This window comes from Trachypithecus francoisi, unplaced genomic scaffold (assembly GCF_009764315.1).
Source record: "Trachypithecus francoisi isolate TF-2019V2 unplaced genomic scaffold, Tfra_2.0 Lachesis_group10, whole genome shotgun sequence".
In the NCBI taxonomy this organism is placed as follows: domain Eukaryota; kingdom Metazoa; phylum Chordata; class Mammalia; order Primates; family Cercopithecidae; genus Trachypithecus; species Trachypithecus francoisi.
In genome coordinates, this window is record NW_022681455.1 from 110,302,313 (window position 1) to 110,322,469 (window position 20,157).

At 38.3% G+C, this 20,157-nt stretch overlaps 1 protein-coding gene across 6 annotated transcripts in view; it reads left to right on the plus strand.

Annotated features, from left to right (window-relative positions):
• The window catches only part of NFAT5 (nuclear factor of activated T cells 5), a 145,823-nt gene that overhangs the window by 58,862 nt on the left and 66,804 nt on the right, over positions 1 to 20,157 (plus strand). For all 6 annotated transcript variants that reach the window (XM_033218834.1, XM_033218830.1, XM_033218831.1 and 3 more), the window contains one exon: positions 8,263 to 8,388. Coding sequence is in view for 3 of the 6 variants with exons in the window: in XM_033218830.1 (XP_033074721.1) it covers positions 8,263 to 8,388 (126 nt within the window). In the remaining 3 variants the exon portion in view is untranslated. The remainder of the gene's footprint in view (positions 1 to 8,262; positions 8,389 to 20,157) is intronic.

Here is a 20,157-nt window from a genome sequence, read left to right on the forward strand (position 1 = left end):
AGCCTCCTATCTTGCTCATCCTGCTAGGATTTTGAATCCTGCCTAAAACTGCCCTTTGCTCCTGCTCCCTCAACCCCTATAGATGTCTTCCCTACCCCATTTGAATTCCAACACCCCATTCCAGACTGCCATCTATGGAAATGCCCTTTTTAGTCAGTCTTCCCACCTTAGGCAACCCTTCTACACAGATGCCCTCCTTATTCGGCTCAGGCTCCAAGGCCTCACTTGCCCTCCTCACCCTGTGTGGATTGTAACTCCCCGTGCTGGGCTCCCCCTCTCTTGCCTGGTGGGCACACTGTTTATACCTGCTGGGTAACGTCTGATACCCAACCTCAGGCAATCCTTCTGTGTGGACATCCTCATTACTACTTAGGTTCTGCTACCCTCTGTTGGTTGCCCCTTGCATGGATACCCTCCTCACCCTTCTCTGGCTCTGACATTTTATCCTGGGCTCTCCCTGCTAACTCCACAGAGACCCTTCTCATTCTACTCAGGCTTTTACTCCTTGGGCGAGGCTGTCCATCCATATGGAGATTAGCGTTCTGCTTGGGTTCCGACCTCCCACCCTACACAGACCCCCTGTGCATCAGCCTTCTTTCTTGTGTGGATGCTGTCCTCATCCCATTTCCTTGGGCACCAACATTCCGACCTGAGCCATTCTCCTCTGCACAGATATTAATATATTCTTCACCCCATTAGGCTCTGACACCACACACTAGGCTGTCTTATATAGATACTTTCTTCATGTTGCTCGGACTCTGCATCTGGAATATCTCTTGCCCCTCTCATCCACTCATTTATGTCCTCCTCACCCTGCTTAATCTCTGAAATCCCTTCCCAGGTCTCCCCCTCTTCTCTATAGGTATCATTCCCCCTCCCTGCTAGGCTTCTGATACCCTCCTCTGAGCCCTCCTTATTCCTCTTGGACTCCATCTGAGTCCAAAGTTCTTAAAACACTTTTGAAAAGGTACTCTTGTAAGATATCTAAAAATTATAAATAAACCATAAATGTTTTACTCAGTGATGTGTGGATCCTTGATAACTTGGGAGTTTTGTTCTTTCTAGGATAGACTCAAGTAATTTCTTCAGAAAATAACAAAGAAATGTAAAATGTAGATAATCAGAATAGTTAGGTGACTGGTATATTCCATTCTGTCTTTCATGCTAAGAGGTTATTTAGAAAACAATTTTCTTTTTTTCTTTTTCTTTTTTTTTTGAGACAGGGCCTTGCCCTGTCACCCAGGCTGGAGTGTAGTGGCACAATCATGGCTCACTGCAGCCTTGACCTCCTGGGCTCAGGCAGTCCTCCCACTTCAGCCTCCCGAGTAGTTGGAACTACAGGCTTGCACCACCTCACCTGGCTAATTTTTGTATTTTTTGTAAAGACAGGGTCTTGCTGTGTTGCCTAGGCTGGTTTCAAAACTCCTGAGCTCAAGTAATCCTCCCACCTTGGCCTCCCAAATGCCTGGATTACAGGCATGAGCCACTTTGCCTGGCTGAACATAATTTTAAAGTTTTTAAGTGAAAAATAATACCTAGTAGAAAAAAATGTATGGTATACTATATTAAATTGTCTGTGGAAGGCCGGGCGTGGTGGCTCATGCCTATAATCCCAGCACTTTGGGAGGCCAAGGCAGGTGGATCACCTGAGGTTGGGAGTTCGAGACCACCCAGACCAACATGGAGAAACCCTGTCTCTACTACAAATACAAAATCAGCCGGGTGTGGTGGCACATGCCTGTAATCCCAGCTATTTGGGAGGCTGAGGCAAGAGAATTGCTTGAACCTGGGAGGCAGAGGTTGCAGTGAACTGAGATCGCACCATTGCACTCCAGCCTGGACAACAAGAGCAAAACTCTGTCTCAAAAAAAAAAAAAAAATGTCCGTAGAACTCAAGTTAGTTTTCTTATTCCCCAAATTATTTAAAATTTCTTTAAAACACTAGATTGTTTTAGGAAAACAGTAATGAACTACAACCTAGAGGAAGTGATATGAATAAGTAAATATGTGGCAGCAGACTAGTAAATTGGCTTAAATTGGGAAATTGAGAAAAATTTGTTAAAACAGAGCATTACCTACCAGTTATTCTTGGACTGCATACTCTTTTAGAAACTAAATATCCAGTGGACCTACAGCCAGTACATTTTTTTCCAGTAGAGATGCCAAGTATGATGACTGTCAAGCTTGAAGTGTTTTTAACAAAATGAATGCTGTCTCTCTTCAATGCAGAACTATGTTGGCATATTGAAGATGCCAGGCATTTTGTTTTAAAATATTTAATGTGAAATTATAGGCTTGGGATTTCCCAGCTGATTGAGATAGTTAATGGAGAGGTGGAAGAGTAAGGCATTTCATTCCCAAACCATTTTCTGAAGGTTTTTTCTAACTCTTTCAGATTCCTAGCGTAGTTTCACATTTAGAGTTTTTTTTTAAAGTAAAATCTAATATTTAAAACAAGATTAAAATGTTTAGAAATGGATTTTTCAGGATTATAATGTTTGCATTTCATATCAGAGAGCATTCATTGTTTGAGTAACTAATATCTGTTCTGAGCATTAGTTTACTTCTTGTTAGATTTTTAAAGCATTCCCAACACAAAGGAACATTCTTTTTTACCACAGATATTTCTCTTTAGCTGCTTACTTGACAACTGAACAGAAACATCTTATTTACGGAGCTTTTTTCCTTTTTTTATGATTCATCTCTGTATAGATGCAAGTTAATAGTATTAGTTGTACAACTTTATTTTACTACTTAAAAGTAAATAAGACAGTTTTGAGAAAAGTCATAAAGTAGACGGGCTCTCTGACTATTTCGATTTTTACTCTCTGACCCCAAAGCAGTTGAACACCAAATGCCACCTCTTAGGTCAACAAGGGTGAGGCAGGGATGAAAATTCTAAGAAAGAATAAGAACTTAGACTCCTTTTCAAGAGATCAACTTATTTAAGCCTTGTAGTATCTCTGTGAGGCTGTGCTCTGTCCATGTATAGCCCTAATTTTGTTGTATGTATTTTATTTGATTATATACTTTAGTAAAAATACCTGTGAACCCATTGTACAGCTCAGCTTATTTCTGCTCCTCCTTGTCTCCCATCAAAGGAAGCCACTGTCCTAAACTTTATCATCTTTCTTTTATCACATGTGTTTTTCTTTTTTTTGCTGTAATACAGATACCACATTCTTTATTGATAAAACCTACCTCATAGGGTTGTTTTGAGGTTAAATGAGAATATATGTATACTGAGCCTGGCCTGGCAAAGTGCTCAAAAAATAGTAGCTGTAATTATGTTATTAGTGTTGTTATTTTGCTGAGTGAGTACAGCATGAAAAGCGTGTCTTTTCCCAGCTGTTTCCTGTGGCTTATCTCCCTGCACTCTTTTGAGGTCTTTTCATCTCTTCCTGGAATGACCAGTAACAGTAAAGCAGTAGAGAAGGGGATTTGGGTGATCAGCCATTTGGACACAGAGTGCCCAACTGAGAAGAAACAACCAGCCAACAAATTAAGTTGCCCTATTAAATTACCAATTTTTTCTTCTCTCTCACTGTCTTGTGCCTCAGAATAGGATTTCTGCCTACTTTAAATTTGACCCACTGTAGTGAAATTCTTCCACCCTCTTATAGACAGTGTTGAATAATAAAGGATTGAATTAACCCAGAAATAATCAGTGACTTGAATGGATCTATTAGAGTTTACAGAATGACTAAACAAGCCAACCAGTCAGTGCATTTTTACATTGTTTTCCTTTCCACCCAACATTGGGAAGCATTAATTTATTTTCAATATCTGAAAATGTTGATTTCATTCCTCTATTTCCTTTTCCAGTTGCCCTGGGCTCTATGAGAATGCACCAGCATGAGATAGATTCTTGATCTTCTGAACTTGCTTCCCTTTCTGTCTACTTTTCTTATACACGTATTAGTAATTTATGTTAATAGAGTTATTATAGCGCACTTGCCCTAGTTCTACTACATGGATACTTAAGCAGTGCACTTACCCTGGCATTTTGGTCAACTAAAATTTATAATGAAATATTAGGTGAGTTGATTACACATTATTGCACAAATTATTAGCAGCATTAATAGAGAAGTATATAAGAAAATAATCAGGTCAGGCATGGTGGCTCACGCCTGTAATTCTAGCACTTTGGAAGGCCAAGGCAGGAGGCTTGCTTGAGCCCAGGAGTGCAGGACCAGCCTGGCCAACATAGCAAGACCCTGTCTCTACAAAAAAATTGAAAAGATAACTGGTCACGGTGGTATGCACCTGTAGTCCCAGCTACTCGGGAGACAGAAGTGGGAGAATCGCTTGAGCAAGAAGGTCAAAACTGCAGTGAGCAATGATCACACCACTGCATTCCAGCCTGGGTGACACAGCACAACCCTGTCTGAAAAAAGTAAATAAATAAAAAGAAAATAATCACCCTAGTCTTGGCAGACTGAAGAAAGAGTTCCTTAGAACACAAAAGTAAAATCACTTCTACATTAAAAAAGAGAGAGAAAGAGAAATAGTGAGTACATGTAAGTTTATTGCACAAGAGCAGATTTTACCAGCTGTTACATTAATCCTTGTTAAGTTTCATCTTACTCCTTTGGGCAGATACTCCAGTCTTTCATGATCTGTGATGAATTATGACATAAGATTTAATCCCTTTTAAGCCTATGTCATTTGAAAATTCATATCTTTGTTCAAGTTGTGATATAATAACCACCTTCTTCCAGATTGAACCTATACATTTTTTGGGTACTGTTGTTTAGAAGTCATCTATTTTATTAAGTCTATATTTCTTCATCTTGTTTATAATAACTTATAAACATTTTTTATCACATATTTTACTGAATTTTGGATAACTATGCCTGCAGCATTTTCCTGATCCTCTAGTAGAAGAGCCTTAAAAGACAAATTAGTTTGCAGCTTGGCCTTCTTCATATATAGAAACTATGTGAAGAGAGATGATTTTGTCCATGAAGTTTATCAGAGCACGTTAGATACCCTGCTTGCTCTTGTCTAATTCTTACTTGTGCTTCTTCTATTACTGTCTTCCTTTTTTAAAAAAACAAACAAACAGCTTTATTGATATATAATTTACATACTATAAAGGTTACACATTTAGAGGGTACAATTCAGTGGTTATTAATATGTATATACAGAGTTGTGTAACCACTGTCTTTTTTTTCACTCCAAAAAGAAACCTTATCTTATACCCATATCCCCTCTCTCTCTCTCCCTCTCTCTCACTCTCTTTTCTCTCTCATCTAAAAGCGATTTTGCTTTTGTTTTCTAAGGGAGTCTTTCCTCAGAAGCTGCCTTTCCATTAGGGATTTCCCATTCTGTTTCTTCATATCTTGTGTTTATAAACCTGGAATTTCATTATTCCCTTATATATCTGAACTGATTTAAAAGATAACATAAGAAAACTAGATACTGTGGCATAACATGAAGTAGCTGGCACTTATTTAGGACTGTCATTTTCATAGATTTAAAGTACATATGGGCCAAGTGCAGTAACTCATGTCTGTAATCCAGGCACTTTGGGAGGCTGAGACAGGAGGATCACTTGAGTCCAAGAGTTTGAGACCAGCCTGGGCAACAGAGGGAGACTCTGTCTCTACAAAAAGTTAAAAAAAAAAAAAAAATTAGCCAGGTGTGGTGTTGTACATTTGTGGTCCCAGTTACTTGGAAGGCTGCGATGGGAGGATCTCTTGAGCTCAGGAGTTGGAGGCTGCAGTGTGCTTTGATTGTGTCTCTATACTCCTACCTGGATGACAGAGTGAGACCCTGACTCAAATAAAATAAAGTACAGTACATGTGCTCTTATTCAGGATTTCTTTCATTGGCTAGAATGAAAATTCTACAGTGGAGACTGTAAAAGCATTTAATTTAGATTGAATTTAGGGTTGAATAACAGTATTAATAGCGTAATTTATATTACTTTAATCTTTAGGTATCCCATGGGAAGCAGATTTAAGAGAAAGGCCAGTGTCTGTGTTCGGATTGTATGGTTATAGTTTAGAGGGAATATCTTTGGGGTACTGGGGTAAAAGAGAGGTTAAATGATGATTTAGGCTGGGTGCGGTGGCTCAAGCCTGTAATCCCAGCACTTTGGGAGGCCTAGACGGGCAGATCACGAGATCAGGAGATCGAGACCATCCTGGCTAATACGGTGAAACCCCGTCTCTACTAAAAAATACAAAAAAACTAGCCGGGCGAGGTGGCGGGCGCCTGTAGTCCCAGCTACTCGGGAGGCTGAGGCAGGAGAATGGCGTAAACCCGGGAGGCGGAGCTTGCCGTGAGCTGAGATCCGGCCACTGCACTCCAGCCCGGGCGACAGAGCAAGACTCCGTCTCAAAAAAAAAAAAAAAAAAAGATGATTTAAGTCTTAGAGAAGTTATTTAAAGTAGCAGAACCAACCCAGTTATGTCTGAAATAAAATCCTGTGCTGGTAATGACTATATGAACTACAACTTCCCTTGGATAGATATGATAAACTTCTGGCAGGCTGACTTATTTTATTTCCAAACACTTGAGTCAGTTAATCAGAAAACATCTTTGGTGAAGGAATCCATGCTTCCTATACCTTCCACTTGACTTTGCATTTTACTTGTTTGTTTTGAGGGGCAGACTTTGGAGAAGGGTGGAATGTAACAAGTTCTGCATTTAATTTCTTTCTATGTACTTTTTAGTAACATTACTATTATACTTCTGACGGGGACTCAACTTTATACCCTTCTTTGGGAAAGTTAGAGTGTTTCAATCCACAAAGTTTTGCTTTGATTTGATTAATTTATTTTAATAATTGGAGAAATGGAGATAGAATCCTGACTGGTAACATGCTGTTAGTGATTGGGCTATTACTAGGATAAATTTTTTTCCATCACATACATCATAAATGCATTTGGGTAGATCTTTTCCTCTTTTATTTGAATTTGTTCTTTCAAATTTCCTTTTTGTTGGGGCAGAAAAAAAAGACGAGGCCAGGTGTGATGGCTCACACCTGTAATGCCAGCACTTTGGGAGGCCACAGGCATGACCATCGTGCCCGACTCTAATCGGTCTTTTGAAGTTCCTTCTAATATTGATTCTACTACCTTTAGAGGATATTTTGGGAATACTTCTGTTAAAAACCTATACAATAAGGAATTTTTTAAAAAGTTAAAATATATTTTTAATGGATATGATTTTATGGGCAATTATAGTATTACAAAATATTTTTAAAAGATACAGGATTCTTTAATCTGGAATACAAAAGTAATCGTAACCTAATAGGTTATGTAGTCTGATTTAAGAGTTTCCTTTGCCTTTGCCTTTCCAGGGTTGGGGATGCCTCAGAGAGTAAGAAGTATTTGCTTGAACCATAACATTCCTTTTTTTTTTAAACATTTCAACCCACAAAGTTTTTCTTTGATTAGATTGATTTATTTTAATAATTGGGAAAAATGAATTATGATAGTGTTGAATTAAAATATTTTCTCAAGGGTGTTGGGTAAAAGAGCACTGCTATACTAATTGACTGGAGAAGCCAATTTAAAGCTGATCCACAGTAGGATATGCCATCTTATATGTAAAGGATAAGTTTTACTTGTACTATTACAAAGGAAGATACTGGACCATCTTGGGTTATTTGGCATTTCTTCCATTCTGTCTAGTTTTATCCAATTTTCAATGTTAGCAACTTTTTTTGGAGACTATCTTCAACATAAGGAGTAAAACCAAGAAGAAAACAGGGACAGAACTAATGAGAAATTCATTTTTCACTTCAGTAAGATTATATAATAAAAGAAAATATTAAAAAAAACTTTTTCCTTTTTTTTTGAGACAGGGTCTCACCCAGGCTGGAGTGCAGTGGCACGATCATGGCTCACTGTAGCCTTGACCTCAAGCAATTTTCCCACCTGAGCCTCCCAGATAGTTAGGACTACAGGTGTGTACCACCATGCCTGGCTGATTAAAAAAAACAAAAAACAAAACAAAAAACAAAAAAAAAACTTTTGTAGAGATGGGGTCACTGTGTTACCCAGACTGGTCTTGAATTCCCGGCCTCAAGCAATCCTCTCACCTTGGCTTCCCAAAATCATGGATTACAGGTGTGAGCCACTGTGTTTCGCTGCTAATAACTTTTTACATTAATTTTGTAGAATTGTTTGTGAATAATACAGTTTTCCTCATGAGAGAAAAGACATACTCATTTTGTACATATAATATTAGATTGTTGACTGAATCTCTTTTAAGAATTGTTTTCTCCTCTCATTCCCCTCCCCACAGAATCTGTCTATGATCTTCTCCCAAAGGAGTTACAATTACCTCCATCTAGAGAAACATCTGTAGCATCAATGAGTCAGACAAGCGGTGGTGAGGCAGGCTCGCCTCCTCCAGCTGTTGTTGCTGCTGGTATGCATTTCATTTTACTTTATTAAAGAAAACTAGGGCCAACATGAAATCTGGCCAACATGAACAGTGCTGGCAAAATTCATGTTAAAAAGAGTGTGATTTGAGGGTTTTAAAAAGAGGCATTAAAATATGTACTTTTAACCTTAAACTTTTTCAATATTATTTTCTTGATGTAATTCTTATTTCTTAAAATTTTACATTGTCACATCTATAAATGCCATTTTGTAAAATGGACCTTGTCTTCAAATATGGGAACCAGCTTAAAGTTGTTTTGTTGACTGTGCTTAAAAAGGTTAAATACCAAGCTGCGAATAGAAAATTATATTTGAGTTTCTATTTAATAGTTAATTTTAAAGACTTGCTCCAAGGGAAAATATTTTATATGATCTGAAAAGTGACTGAAGCACTCAAAGTATCTTTTATATTCATAACATGTTACTGAAACCTTTTTATTATATTTGAAAATATATGTGACTTCATAGTTGTTTTCAATTTATTGAAAGTAATGGAGGATGTCAGTATAATATTTACATAAAGACATTTTCTTACATCAATGAAAAAGTATAGAAAGTAATGTTCGAAATTTATTAGACTTGTTTTTACTCAGCTCTCAAATCATACACTTAATGATACACAATTGGCTCAAATTTTTATTTTACATAAGAATAAAAAATTGACAGACAAGCTAATAGAAAAAAGTCTTATCAGTGATAAATTAGTATCAGTGCTTTCTTAATATTAGTTTGCCCACCTAATATTGGGTTTATAGACTGCTAAGTGTGTTTGCTTTAAAAAAAGGAAACATGTATATATAAATAGAAGTTTTATCTGTCCTAGAGGTTTCTTGCCTAGTATGACACTTCTTGTCTTTAAAAATGATATTTAAAGTTTATCAGAGCATTGTTTTCAGTAAATTATTTTAGTTTCAAAATGAGAACAGTAAAGTGTAAGGTTGTGGTATAAAAGAGGATATTGGTACCATAGTATAACTTCCGATATATTTCTCATATGCATTAACCTGTGTACCATTAACCTTATGTACCAATCTTTCTCAAGCTGCATAGTACATTATTGAAGCCTTCCTGGTTGAAGGCAGGAAAACTTTAAATATGGCAAAGAAACTGATTAGCCCTGCTCACTGTTCATGTGTTGCCAGACACTTTCTAACAGTTTCTGTGGATTTAATTGTGTATTAGTAAACTTTTTAGTAATCAAATTGATAAGATGACCTGGTTTGCTTTTATCCACTGGGTTCTAAAATGGCTCTCATGATTTTTTTCTGGAATTTTAAGTTTTAAATCTGGTTTTAAAATTGCATCCGAGAATAAAATATGACAAAGATAAAATATTTTTTATGAGATACTTCACTTTAAATCCACAAGTAGAAATTGACTAACTGATTTCTTTTGTATCTTTTGAGATTGTTTTTTAAAGATACGTTGAATCTATATAGAACTAAAAGTCTGTTTCTTCTGTGCTTTTTAACATCTGTTGACGGTAGATCCAGTTCCTTTTAAAAGCTGGAAAAGAAGATGTTAGGTTTAGAAAAAGAACTATTCTTCCTTTTAAATAATACCAAATTGAATTTTAGAAATTCATATATATATAAAGTTCTTGAATTTGGATCACTAATGAAATATTAACCTTCCCCCCATCCCAGTATATTTGAGAAAAATCTCTCAAGATAAATTACATTGAAAGCTGTGAGTTGAAAAATCATGAAAATAAGAAATTTAATCAAAGGAAGTATTTTGAAGTAATACATTCTTATCGTGAAGTTACTGATGTAAAGATGGCAAAGAGAGTAAGAAGGTAACCTTTCTAGTTTTGTTATAGTCACACGCAGAAAGTTTATATGATCATTAACAAGTCATTTATAATCTTTTTTAAAATATAAATTGAGCAACCAATGTAGATTATTCTAGGATTTTCATAGCTTAGAAAGAGTACTTTATACCTTACCATTATAGATAAGAGAGTTTAAATCACAGAATAATTATTGTAGGGAAATCAATATATATATCATTAGAATTATATTTTTATTTGACATATTAATATTCTTGGTGATGTAACTGTCAGAGATATTTGGAGTATGTTACCAAGTTACTCAATGTTTTTCTAGCCAAAAGTCTAGACAGATGTCTAGGGGAAGGCACATTAATTTAGACTTGTATGGGTTTTTAAAAAATCTTTAACATTTTAAAAAAAATACGGGCCAGGTGTGGTGGCTCACACCTGTAATCCCAGCACTTTGAGAGGCCCAGGTGGGCAGATCACCTGAGGTCAGGAGTTCAAAACCAGCCTGACCAACATGGTGAAACTGCATCTCTACTAAAAATATAAAAAATTAGCCAGGTGTGGTGGTGGGCGCCTGTAATCCCAGCTACTTTGGAGGCTGAGGCAGGAGAATTGCTTGAACCTGAGAGGTGGAGGCTGCAGTGAGCCGAGATCGTGCCATTGCACTCCAGCCTGGTCAACAAGAGCGAAACTCCATCTTAAAAAGAAAAAAGAAAAAATATGAAATGCATAAAAACATTGACTCTTGATAAAGTTAATTCTTCAGAGTTTTGAAGGAGCCGGATTAGCTGCTCTCAGGTATGAGGGCCTGGTGGGAACAGACTTCTAGTTCTGCCATAAAGGTTTGTGTTTGACAAGTTTTAAATTAATTTAAATTTTAAAATTTAAAGACTGAGCATATGAGTGTTCATGGACATTTTTTGTTGTTTAATTTTTTAAAATGTGTTTCTCAGATTCACCAATCTAGATTTTTTTTCCTCTTCATGTTACTAAAGGAATAAGTAAATATGATGCTGCTAATCCACAATCCAGAATATTGATTAAAAGTGTCTTTCAAGCCTTTATCTGCTTCTACACAATTCACACTTTTACACATTCACATCAATAATACATTTTAATCCTCTAATCTCAGGGTCACGGTGTGGGGGAAAGGGGCTTATTTAGACACAGTTTCTCCCCTCTTCATGGGGCCAAGTGTCAGAATCTGTGAGGTGGAGTTCAGAGTCACCAATTTTGTTGTCGTCCCCATTTTTCTTTTTTGTAAAGAGACATGTTCTAGCTCTGTCACCCAGGCTGGAGTGCAAAGTGCGATCATAGCTCACCTCACTGCAACCTTCAACTACTGGGCCCAAGTGATCCTCCCACCTCAGCTGGGAAATAAGTGCAAACCACCACATGGGGCGAATTTTTATTTTTTTATTTTTTTATTTTTAGAGACAGGGTCTGTCACCCAGGCTGGATGCACTGGTGTGAGCTTGACTCACTGCAGCCTCAACCCCCTAGGCTCAAGTGCTCCTCCCATTTCAGTCTCATGAGTAGCTGGGAACCACAGGCATATGCCACCACATGGACCTGGCTAATTTTTTTTTTTTTTTAGACAGAGTCTCACTCTGTCGCCCAGGCTGGAGTACAGCAGCGTGATCTCAGCTCACTGCAACCTCCAACTCCCAGGTTCAAGCAATTCTCCTGGCTCAGCCTCCCGAGTAGCTGGGATTACAGGTGCATGCCACCATGCCCAGCAAATTTTTGTATTTTTAGTAGAGATGGGGTTTCACCATGTTGGCCAGGCTGATCTCAAACTCCTGACCCCAGGTGATGGACCTGGCTAATTTTTGTGTTTTTTTGTAGAGACAGGGTCTTACTATGCTGCTTCTCCAGGATGGTCTCAAACGAACTCCTGGGCTTAGGTGATCCTCCATGCTTGGCCTCCCACAGTGCTGGGGTTACAGGGGTGAACCACTGTGCTCGGCCCTGTATTTTTTTTTTAATTTTTTATAGAGATGTCTTGCTGTATTGCACAGGCTGGTCTCGAACCCCTGGCCTCAAGCAGTTCTCCTACCTTGGCCTCCGAAAGCACTGGAATGTGAGCCACCACACTGGGCCCTCCTCCTCATTTTTAAGAATTCTGTTTTTGTCCCAGTGGAAATGTAGTTAAGCCTTAGATGTTCAATATATCAATGAAGAAAAGCCTTAAAAATATAAACTTTCTGAACCATTTGGTAAGTTCTCAGTAGTTAAAAGAGAGGCCATGTTCCTAAAACATAAAAGTTATCCAAATGAATTGATGACACTTTCTGGCAAAATAAGGAGTTTATTAAGAAGAAGTACAAATCATGAAAAGATTCTTTTGTTTGTGTTTTGGATAATCCTATAGTATATACAGAATTAAAATATAGGTATTATTTAGGAGAACTAAATGAGTTATATCAGAATTTGGGGCTTTTGAAAAGATAATGACAGGTTTGGGTTTTTTTAAATAACAGCTTTATTGAGACATAATTCACATGCTGTATATCCAAATATGATTTTTAATCTGTTTATGTGCTTACAGTTTTAATCATTAAATTTACTTAATTTATTTAAAATAGAAAGTCTTTCATGGAAGTAAACAATAAACTTTAGTCTTTATTTTAAGAAATCAAGTTATTTTCTTGTTCAATCCTAGACTCGATTTGTTTGGCTTCATTTGGGAATATAACGTTGTGTGATATTAGTTTATTTCAAAATATATTTTGCTAAGTGGACTGTTTCAAGTTTCTTTAAAATTTTTAATTCAAATTCTTGAACTAAACAATGAATTAAACTAGGCCAAGCGCCATGGCTCAAGCCTGTAATCCCAGTACTTTGGGAGGCCAAGGTGGGTGGATCACGAGGTCAGGAGTTCAAGACCAGCCTGCCAAGATGGTGAAACCCTGTCTCTACTAAATATATAAAAATTAGCTGGACGTGGTGGCAGGCACCTGTAATCCCAGCTACTTGGGAGGCTGAAGCAGGAGAATTGCTTGAACTCACGTGGCAGAGATTGTAGTGAGCCGAGATCACGCCACTGCACTCCAGCCTAGGCAATAGAGTGAGACTCCATCTCAAAGAAACAAAACAGAAAAATAATGAATTAAACTATAGATTTTATAATTCAGCCAGAGAATCTTAATAACATGTTAATAATTCTTTTTTGCATAGTTTCATAATGTTGATATTTTGGTTTCAGTAATTATATATTAGTACTCTTTTTAGAAGTAACAGTACACTAATATTTCATAGCAGTTGTGTTTTTGTTTTTTGAGATGGAGTCTTGCTCTTTTGCCAGGCTGGAGTGCAGAGGTGTGATCTTGGCTTACTGCAACCTCTGCCTCCTGGGTTCCAGCGATTCTCCTGCCTCAGCCTCCTGAGTAGCTGGGACTACAGACACACACCACCACACCCGGCTAGCTTCATAGCAGTTTTTAACATGTATAGTTAATACACAGTCATAAAGTGTGTACAGTGAAAATCTTGGTTGAATATCTCCACTTGTTGGACCACTGTCGGTTTTTAAGTTCATAACTTGATGTGAAGTGATCCATATAATAAATTTTTCTTTTGGAAGAGCTTTGACATATAGTACTTTGACTTCTATGCCATGTCACTTAATAAATCTCAAGTATGTAACAAGTATTTTCTACAAAATTTCCTTGAGTGCTATTTATACTACAGGAGAAGGCACTAGAGATCTACATTAATGTCCTATAATCAAACAAGAGCTATATTTTAATTCATTTCATATCTCCTAATCACCTGAATTAAAATCATAGAAATTTCTAAACATCTATAACAATACACTGTACAAAAACTGAGGTGAAGAAAATATGTTACTCCTTCCTGTAGGAGACAGCTTTTAAAAAGTGAAAATATATTATCATTTTTAAGTTCCTGCTATGTGACAAGAATTGTGATAGATAATTTGCATGTTATATCACAATCCTTCTAGCCATAAAGTGCCTCTCTTTTTTGCTTTACTCCTTGCCATTGTGCTTGAGGGAATTTGGCATTGTGTGCTTTCACTTCGATTAGGGAAACACAAGATCCTTAACTAGGCAGTGTATAGAATATTGAGTTGAAAAGCCATACCTCTCCTTTACAGGTGTCAGGATCTTCAAATGGGAATTTGATTTCTAGAAGAAGAATAATTTTTAATAAAAGTGATTTCTAGTAACTAAATTTTTTATCCCATTGAATTTATTATTATTTACTTACGTTAGAAAGTGTTTACAGTTACATAATGAGGATTTTCTCGAGTTGACTAAATTTGAGGAAGAAATTTGCCTTTGATTGCTTTTCTGGGTTAACATGTTTCAGAATTTTTGCCACCTAATGTAGTATACTATTAATGAAATTAAACCTGAAACCCACTAACAAGAAAGGTGATTCACCTCTAGATGTTGTGAGCTAAAATGCTGTGAGTTGATCTTGGTTATTCTTTATGGCCATTACCTTTTTTCCAAGAAAACTGGACCATTTCTAGAAGGAAGTCAGATCCCAGTTACAAACATATTGCAAGCAGTTTTAAAAGTCTACTCTTCCTTCTATCTTATTGTACTGAAATTACATAGTAAATCTAAATACATTCACTTATACATATAGATGGTATGTATGGATGGATTTATGCTGAAGTCTGCATTATTAGAGAGCAAACTTGGGCCTGTAGCCATTAATTCAGAAACAACTGCTAATTGTTTGACAGTTACAAATTGACATTGCCAAAAAGCAAACTTGGCCTATTATTGCTTTGTTCCTTTTGAACACTTTTATAAATATTATGATTTATTCAGTTTCTAATAAATAAGCATATTTTTATGTTACTTGAGTCGACAGAACAGCATTTTGAAACTGCTCACAGATTCGCAAACATTCATAAGCTAAATACTTATGGAAAATAGATACAGTTACTGTTTTATGCATTTTGTACAATTTTGCCTAAGAAATTAATGCATAGAAGTAGACTTTTTTATATCACCAACAAGATTGACAATATAAGCAAAAAGTGTTTATAGCTAATTGTTTTATAACAAAGGAACTTCACTGTTTCTGTGATATTTTTTCCTCTGGAATTCAGCCATAAAAAAGAATGTAATTTTGGCATTTATGGCAATGTGGATGGAACTGGAGGACATTAAGTGAAATAAGCCAGGAACAGAAAGTTAAACACCACGTGTTCTCACTCATATGTGAAAGCTAAAAAATGTTGATCTTATAGAAGTAAAGGTAAGACAGAGGATAGATAGTAGAGGCTGGGAAGGGTAGAGGGAAGGAAGGGATAGGGAGAAATTCGTTGAAGGATACAAAATTTCAGCTAGATAGAAGAAATAAGTTCTAGTGTTCTATACCACTGTAGGCTGACTGTAGTTAACAATACTATATAGTTTCAAATAGCTGGAAGGAAGATATTGAACATTCCTAATACAAAGAAATGATAAATATTGAGATAATGGATGTGTTAATTACTCTAATTTGATTACTGTACACTATATGTATCAGAACATTATCTACCCCGTGAATATTTATGATTATTTGTTAATTAAAAATATAAAATTAGAAAAATCATACATGGGCTAGGCATGGTGGCTCATGTCTGTAATCACAGCCCTTTGGGAGGCCAAGGCGGGCAGATCACTTGAGGTCAGGAGTCTGAGACCAGCCTGACCAACATGGTGAAACCCCGTCTCTACTAAAAATACAAAAATTAGCCAGGTGTGGTAGTGGGTGCCTGTAATCCCAGCTCCTCAGGAGGCTGAGGCAGGATAATTGCTTGAATCTGGGAGGCAGAGGTTACAGTGAGCCAAGATCATGCCACCGTGCTCCAGCCTGGGCGACAGTGAGATTCCGACTCAGAAAAAAAAAAAAAAAAGGCCGGGCGCGGTGGCTCAAGCCCGTAATCCCAGCACTTTGGGAGGCCAAGACGGGCGGATCACGAGGTCAGGAGATCGAGACCATCCTGGCTAACACGGTGAAACCCCATCTCTACTAAAAAATACAAAAAACTAGCCGGGCGAGGTGGCGGGCGTCTGTAGTCCCAGCTACTTGGGAGGCTGAGGCAGGAGAATGGCGTAAACCCAGGAGGCGGAGCTTGCAGTGAGCTAAGATCTGGCCACTGCACTCCAGCCTGGGCGACAAAGCGAGACTCCGTCTCAAAAAAAAAAAAAAAAAAAAAAAAAAGTAGTAAAATGGTAGCATTTGTTGAATATGAGTGGAAGGTACATGGGTGTTTTAAATATTTCATAATTTTAAAATCACTGGGTGCAAATGATTAATGAAGAAAAGTGTCCAATAAACTGTACTCTTAAAAACTAACAAAGGTATTGGGATATATTAGATACTTGATGGATTTATTTTTGGCATAAGTAAAGTTATATTCACTTTTCATCCATCATTGCATATGTGTACCAAGTATATGTGTACTGACAGTATTTATTTAGCCTACTCAGGTAAAATTTATTCTTCCCGTATAATTACAGGGTATTATCATCAACTAAATTAAATCAGAAAACAAATGAGAAAGCACCTCAAAGTACCAGGTCTATACAGCTGTTCTCTAGATCAGACACATGCAAACACACACACAACATATACATAGTTTTATTTGTTTATTTTTGTCACAGATGAGATTAACACGGGCTATGGAGTCATAAAGACTGAATTTGAATCTGATAGCTATATCATATCATATCTCCTATAGAGATGAACTCTTGGGAAGTTAAATACATTTTTAATAATATTACCCTTATAATTAGACAATAATACCAGCTTCTTCTTAAGGTTCTTATGAAGATAAATATGTAAAATAACCGAACATTTTCTGACAAGTAGTAATCATTGAATAAACATTGACTTCCTTCCCCATGTGTTTCTAACTTCCTTTGTTAGTAAAGTTTTTTTTTTTTTTTTTTTTTAAAGACAGAGTCTCACTCTTGTCATCCAGGCTGGAGTGCAGTGGTGCAATCTCGGTTCACTGAAACCTCCACCTCCTGGGTTCAAGCGATTCTCCTGCCTCAGCCTCCCAAGCAGCTGGGATTACAGGCACCTGCCACCATGCCTGGCTAATTTTTTGTATTTTCAGTAGAGATGAGGTTTCACCACGTTGGCCAGGCTGGTCTTGAACTCCGGAACTCAGGTGATCCACCCACCTCAGCCTCCCAAAGTGCTGTTATTACAGGCGTGAGCCACCATGCCCGGCCATTAGTAAGGTTTTAAAAAAATAGATTCTCTTTATAAAAATTAGTTTTGAACTTTATTTTGACTTTTTTTCTTTCCATTCTCACCCAGTCTATTTTTGGCCTTATTTTGAAGTTCACACACCCGAAAGGATGTATGTATACGTGGGCCATAGGATATACTTTCTGACTCTGTTATTCTGTCATGTTGACAGTCTGTCAGTGGGAATCTGCATTAGTCTATTTTCACACTGCTGATAAAGACATACCCGAGACTGAAAAGAAAAAAAGGTTTAATTGGACTTAACAGTTCCACATGGCTAGGGAGGCCTCAGAATCATGGTGGGAGGCAAAAGGCACTTCTTACATGGCAGCAGCAAGAAAAAATGAGGAAGAAGCAAAAGCAGAAACCCCTGATAAACCCGTCAGACCTTGTGAGACATATTGACTATCACAAGAATAGCACAGGAAAGACGAGCCCCCATGATTCACAACACATGGGAATTCTGGGAGATACTATTCAAGTTGAGAGTTGGGTGGGGACACAGCCAAACCACATCATTCTGCCCCTGGCCCCTCCAAATCTCATGTTCTCACATTTCAAACCCAATCATGCCTTCCCATCAGTCCCCCAAAGTCTTAACTCATTTCAGCATTAACCTAAAAGTCTACAGTCTAAAGTCTCATCTAAGACAAGGCAAGCTCCTTTTGCCTATGAGCCTGTAAAATAAAAAGCAAGCTGGTTACTTCCTAGATACAATGAGAGTACAGGTATTGGGTAAATACAGCTGTTCCAAATGGGAGAAATTGGCCAAAACAAAGGGGTTACAGGGCCCATGCATGTCCAAAATCCAGTGGGACAGTCAAATTTTAAAGCTCCAAAATGACCTCCTTTGACTCCAGGTCTCACATCCAGGTCACGCTGATGCAAGAGGTGGGTTCCCATGGTCTTGGGCAGCTCTGCCTCTGTGGCTTTGCAGGGTGCAGCCTCCCTTCCAGGTGCTTTCATGGGCTGGCGTTTGGTGACTGCGGCTTTTCTAGGTGCATGGTGCAAGCTTTCAGTGGATCTACCATTCTGGAATCTGGAAGACTGTGGCCCTCTCCTTACAGCTCCATTAGGTAGTGCCCCAGTAGGGACTCTGTGTGGAGTCTCCAACCCCACATTTCCCTTCTGCACTGCCCTAGCAGAGGTTCTCCATGAGGGCCCCACTCATGCAGGAAACTTTTTCCAGGGTATCCATGGGTTTCCTTCCATCCTCTGAAATCTAGACGGAGGTTCCCAAATCTCAATTCTTGACTCCTGTGCACCCGCAGGCTCAACATCACGTGGAAGGTGCCAGGGTTTGGGGCTTCCACCCTCTGATGCCACAGCCTGAGCTATGTACATTGGCCCCTTTCAGCCATGGCTGGAGCGTCTGGGACACAGGCACCAAGTTCCTAGGCCACACACAGCACAGAGACCCTGAGCCCAGCCCACAAACCCACTTTTTCCTCCTGGGCCTCTGGGCCTATGATGGGAGGGTCTCCCACAAAGGTCTCTGACATGGCCTGGAGACATTTTCCTCATGGTCTTGGGGATTATTAACTTTAGGTTTCTTGCTACTTATGCAGATTTCTGCAGCCAGCTTGAATTTCTCCCCAGAAAATGGGTTTTTCTTTTCTATCACATAGTCGGGCTGCAAATTTTCCAAACTTGTATGCTCTGCTTCCCTTATAAAACTGAAGGCCTTTAATAGAATCCAGGTCCCCTAATGAATACTTTGCTGCTTAGAAATATCTTCCACCAGATATCCTAAATCATCTCCCTCAAGTTCAAAGTTCCATAGATCTCTAGGGCAGGGGCAAAATGCCACTAGTCTCTTTGCTAAAACATAGCAAGAGTCACCTTTACTCTAGTTTCCACCAAGTTCTTTATCTCCATCAGAGACCACCTCAGCCTGGACCTTATTGTCCATATCGCTATCAGCAGTTTGGGCAAAGCCACTCAACAAGTCTCTAGGAAATTCCACACTTTCCCACATTTTCCTGTCTTTTTCAGAGCCCTCCAAACTGTTCCAGTAACTGGGTAACTGCCTGTTACCCAGTTCCAAAGTCACTTCTACATTTTCAGGTATTTTTCAGCAACACCCCGCTCCTGGTACCAATTTACTGTGTTAGTCCATTTTCATGCTGCTGATAAAGACATACCCCAGACTGGGAAGAAAACATGTTTAATTGGACTTACAGTTCCACGTGGCTGGGGAGGCCTGAGAATTGTGATGGGAGGCAAAAGGCGCTTCTTACACGGTGGCAGCAAGAGAAAATGAGGAAGAAGCAAAAGTGGAAACCCCCGATAAACTCATCAGATCTTGTGAGACTTATTAACTATCAGAAGAATAGCATGGGAAAGACCAGCAGCCATGACTCAAATACCACCTCCTGGGTCCCTCCTGCGATACATGGGAATTCTGGGAGATAAAATTCAGGTTGATATTTGGGTGGGGACACAGCAAAACCATATCAGAACCTTTGTGTATAAAAGGAACATTGATAGAGGATGATAAAATCATAGGAAGGACAGACCGTTTCTGAAGGACTGGTAATTCCATAAAGTCTGCTGTTTAAGAGTTCTTCATAGAATTTTTTTTAATGAAGCTATTTAAGTTGCATGGTTAATGATCGAAACTTATGGTAGAGGCTGGGCATGGTGGCTCACGCCTGTAATCCCAGCGCTTTGGGAGGCTGAGGTGGATGGATCACGAGGTCAGGAGTTCAAGACCAGCCTGGCCAACATGATGAAACCCCG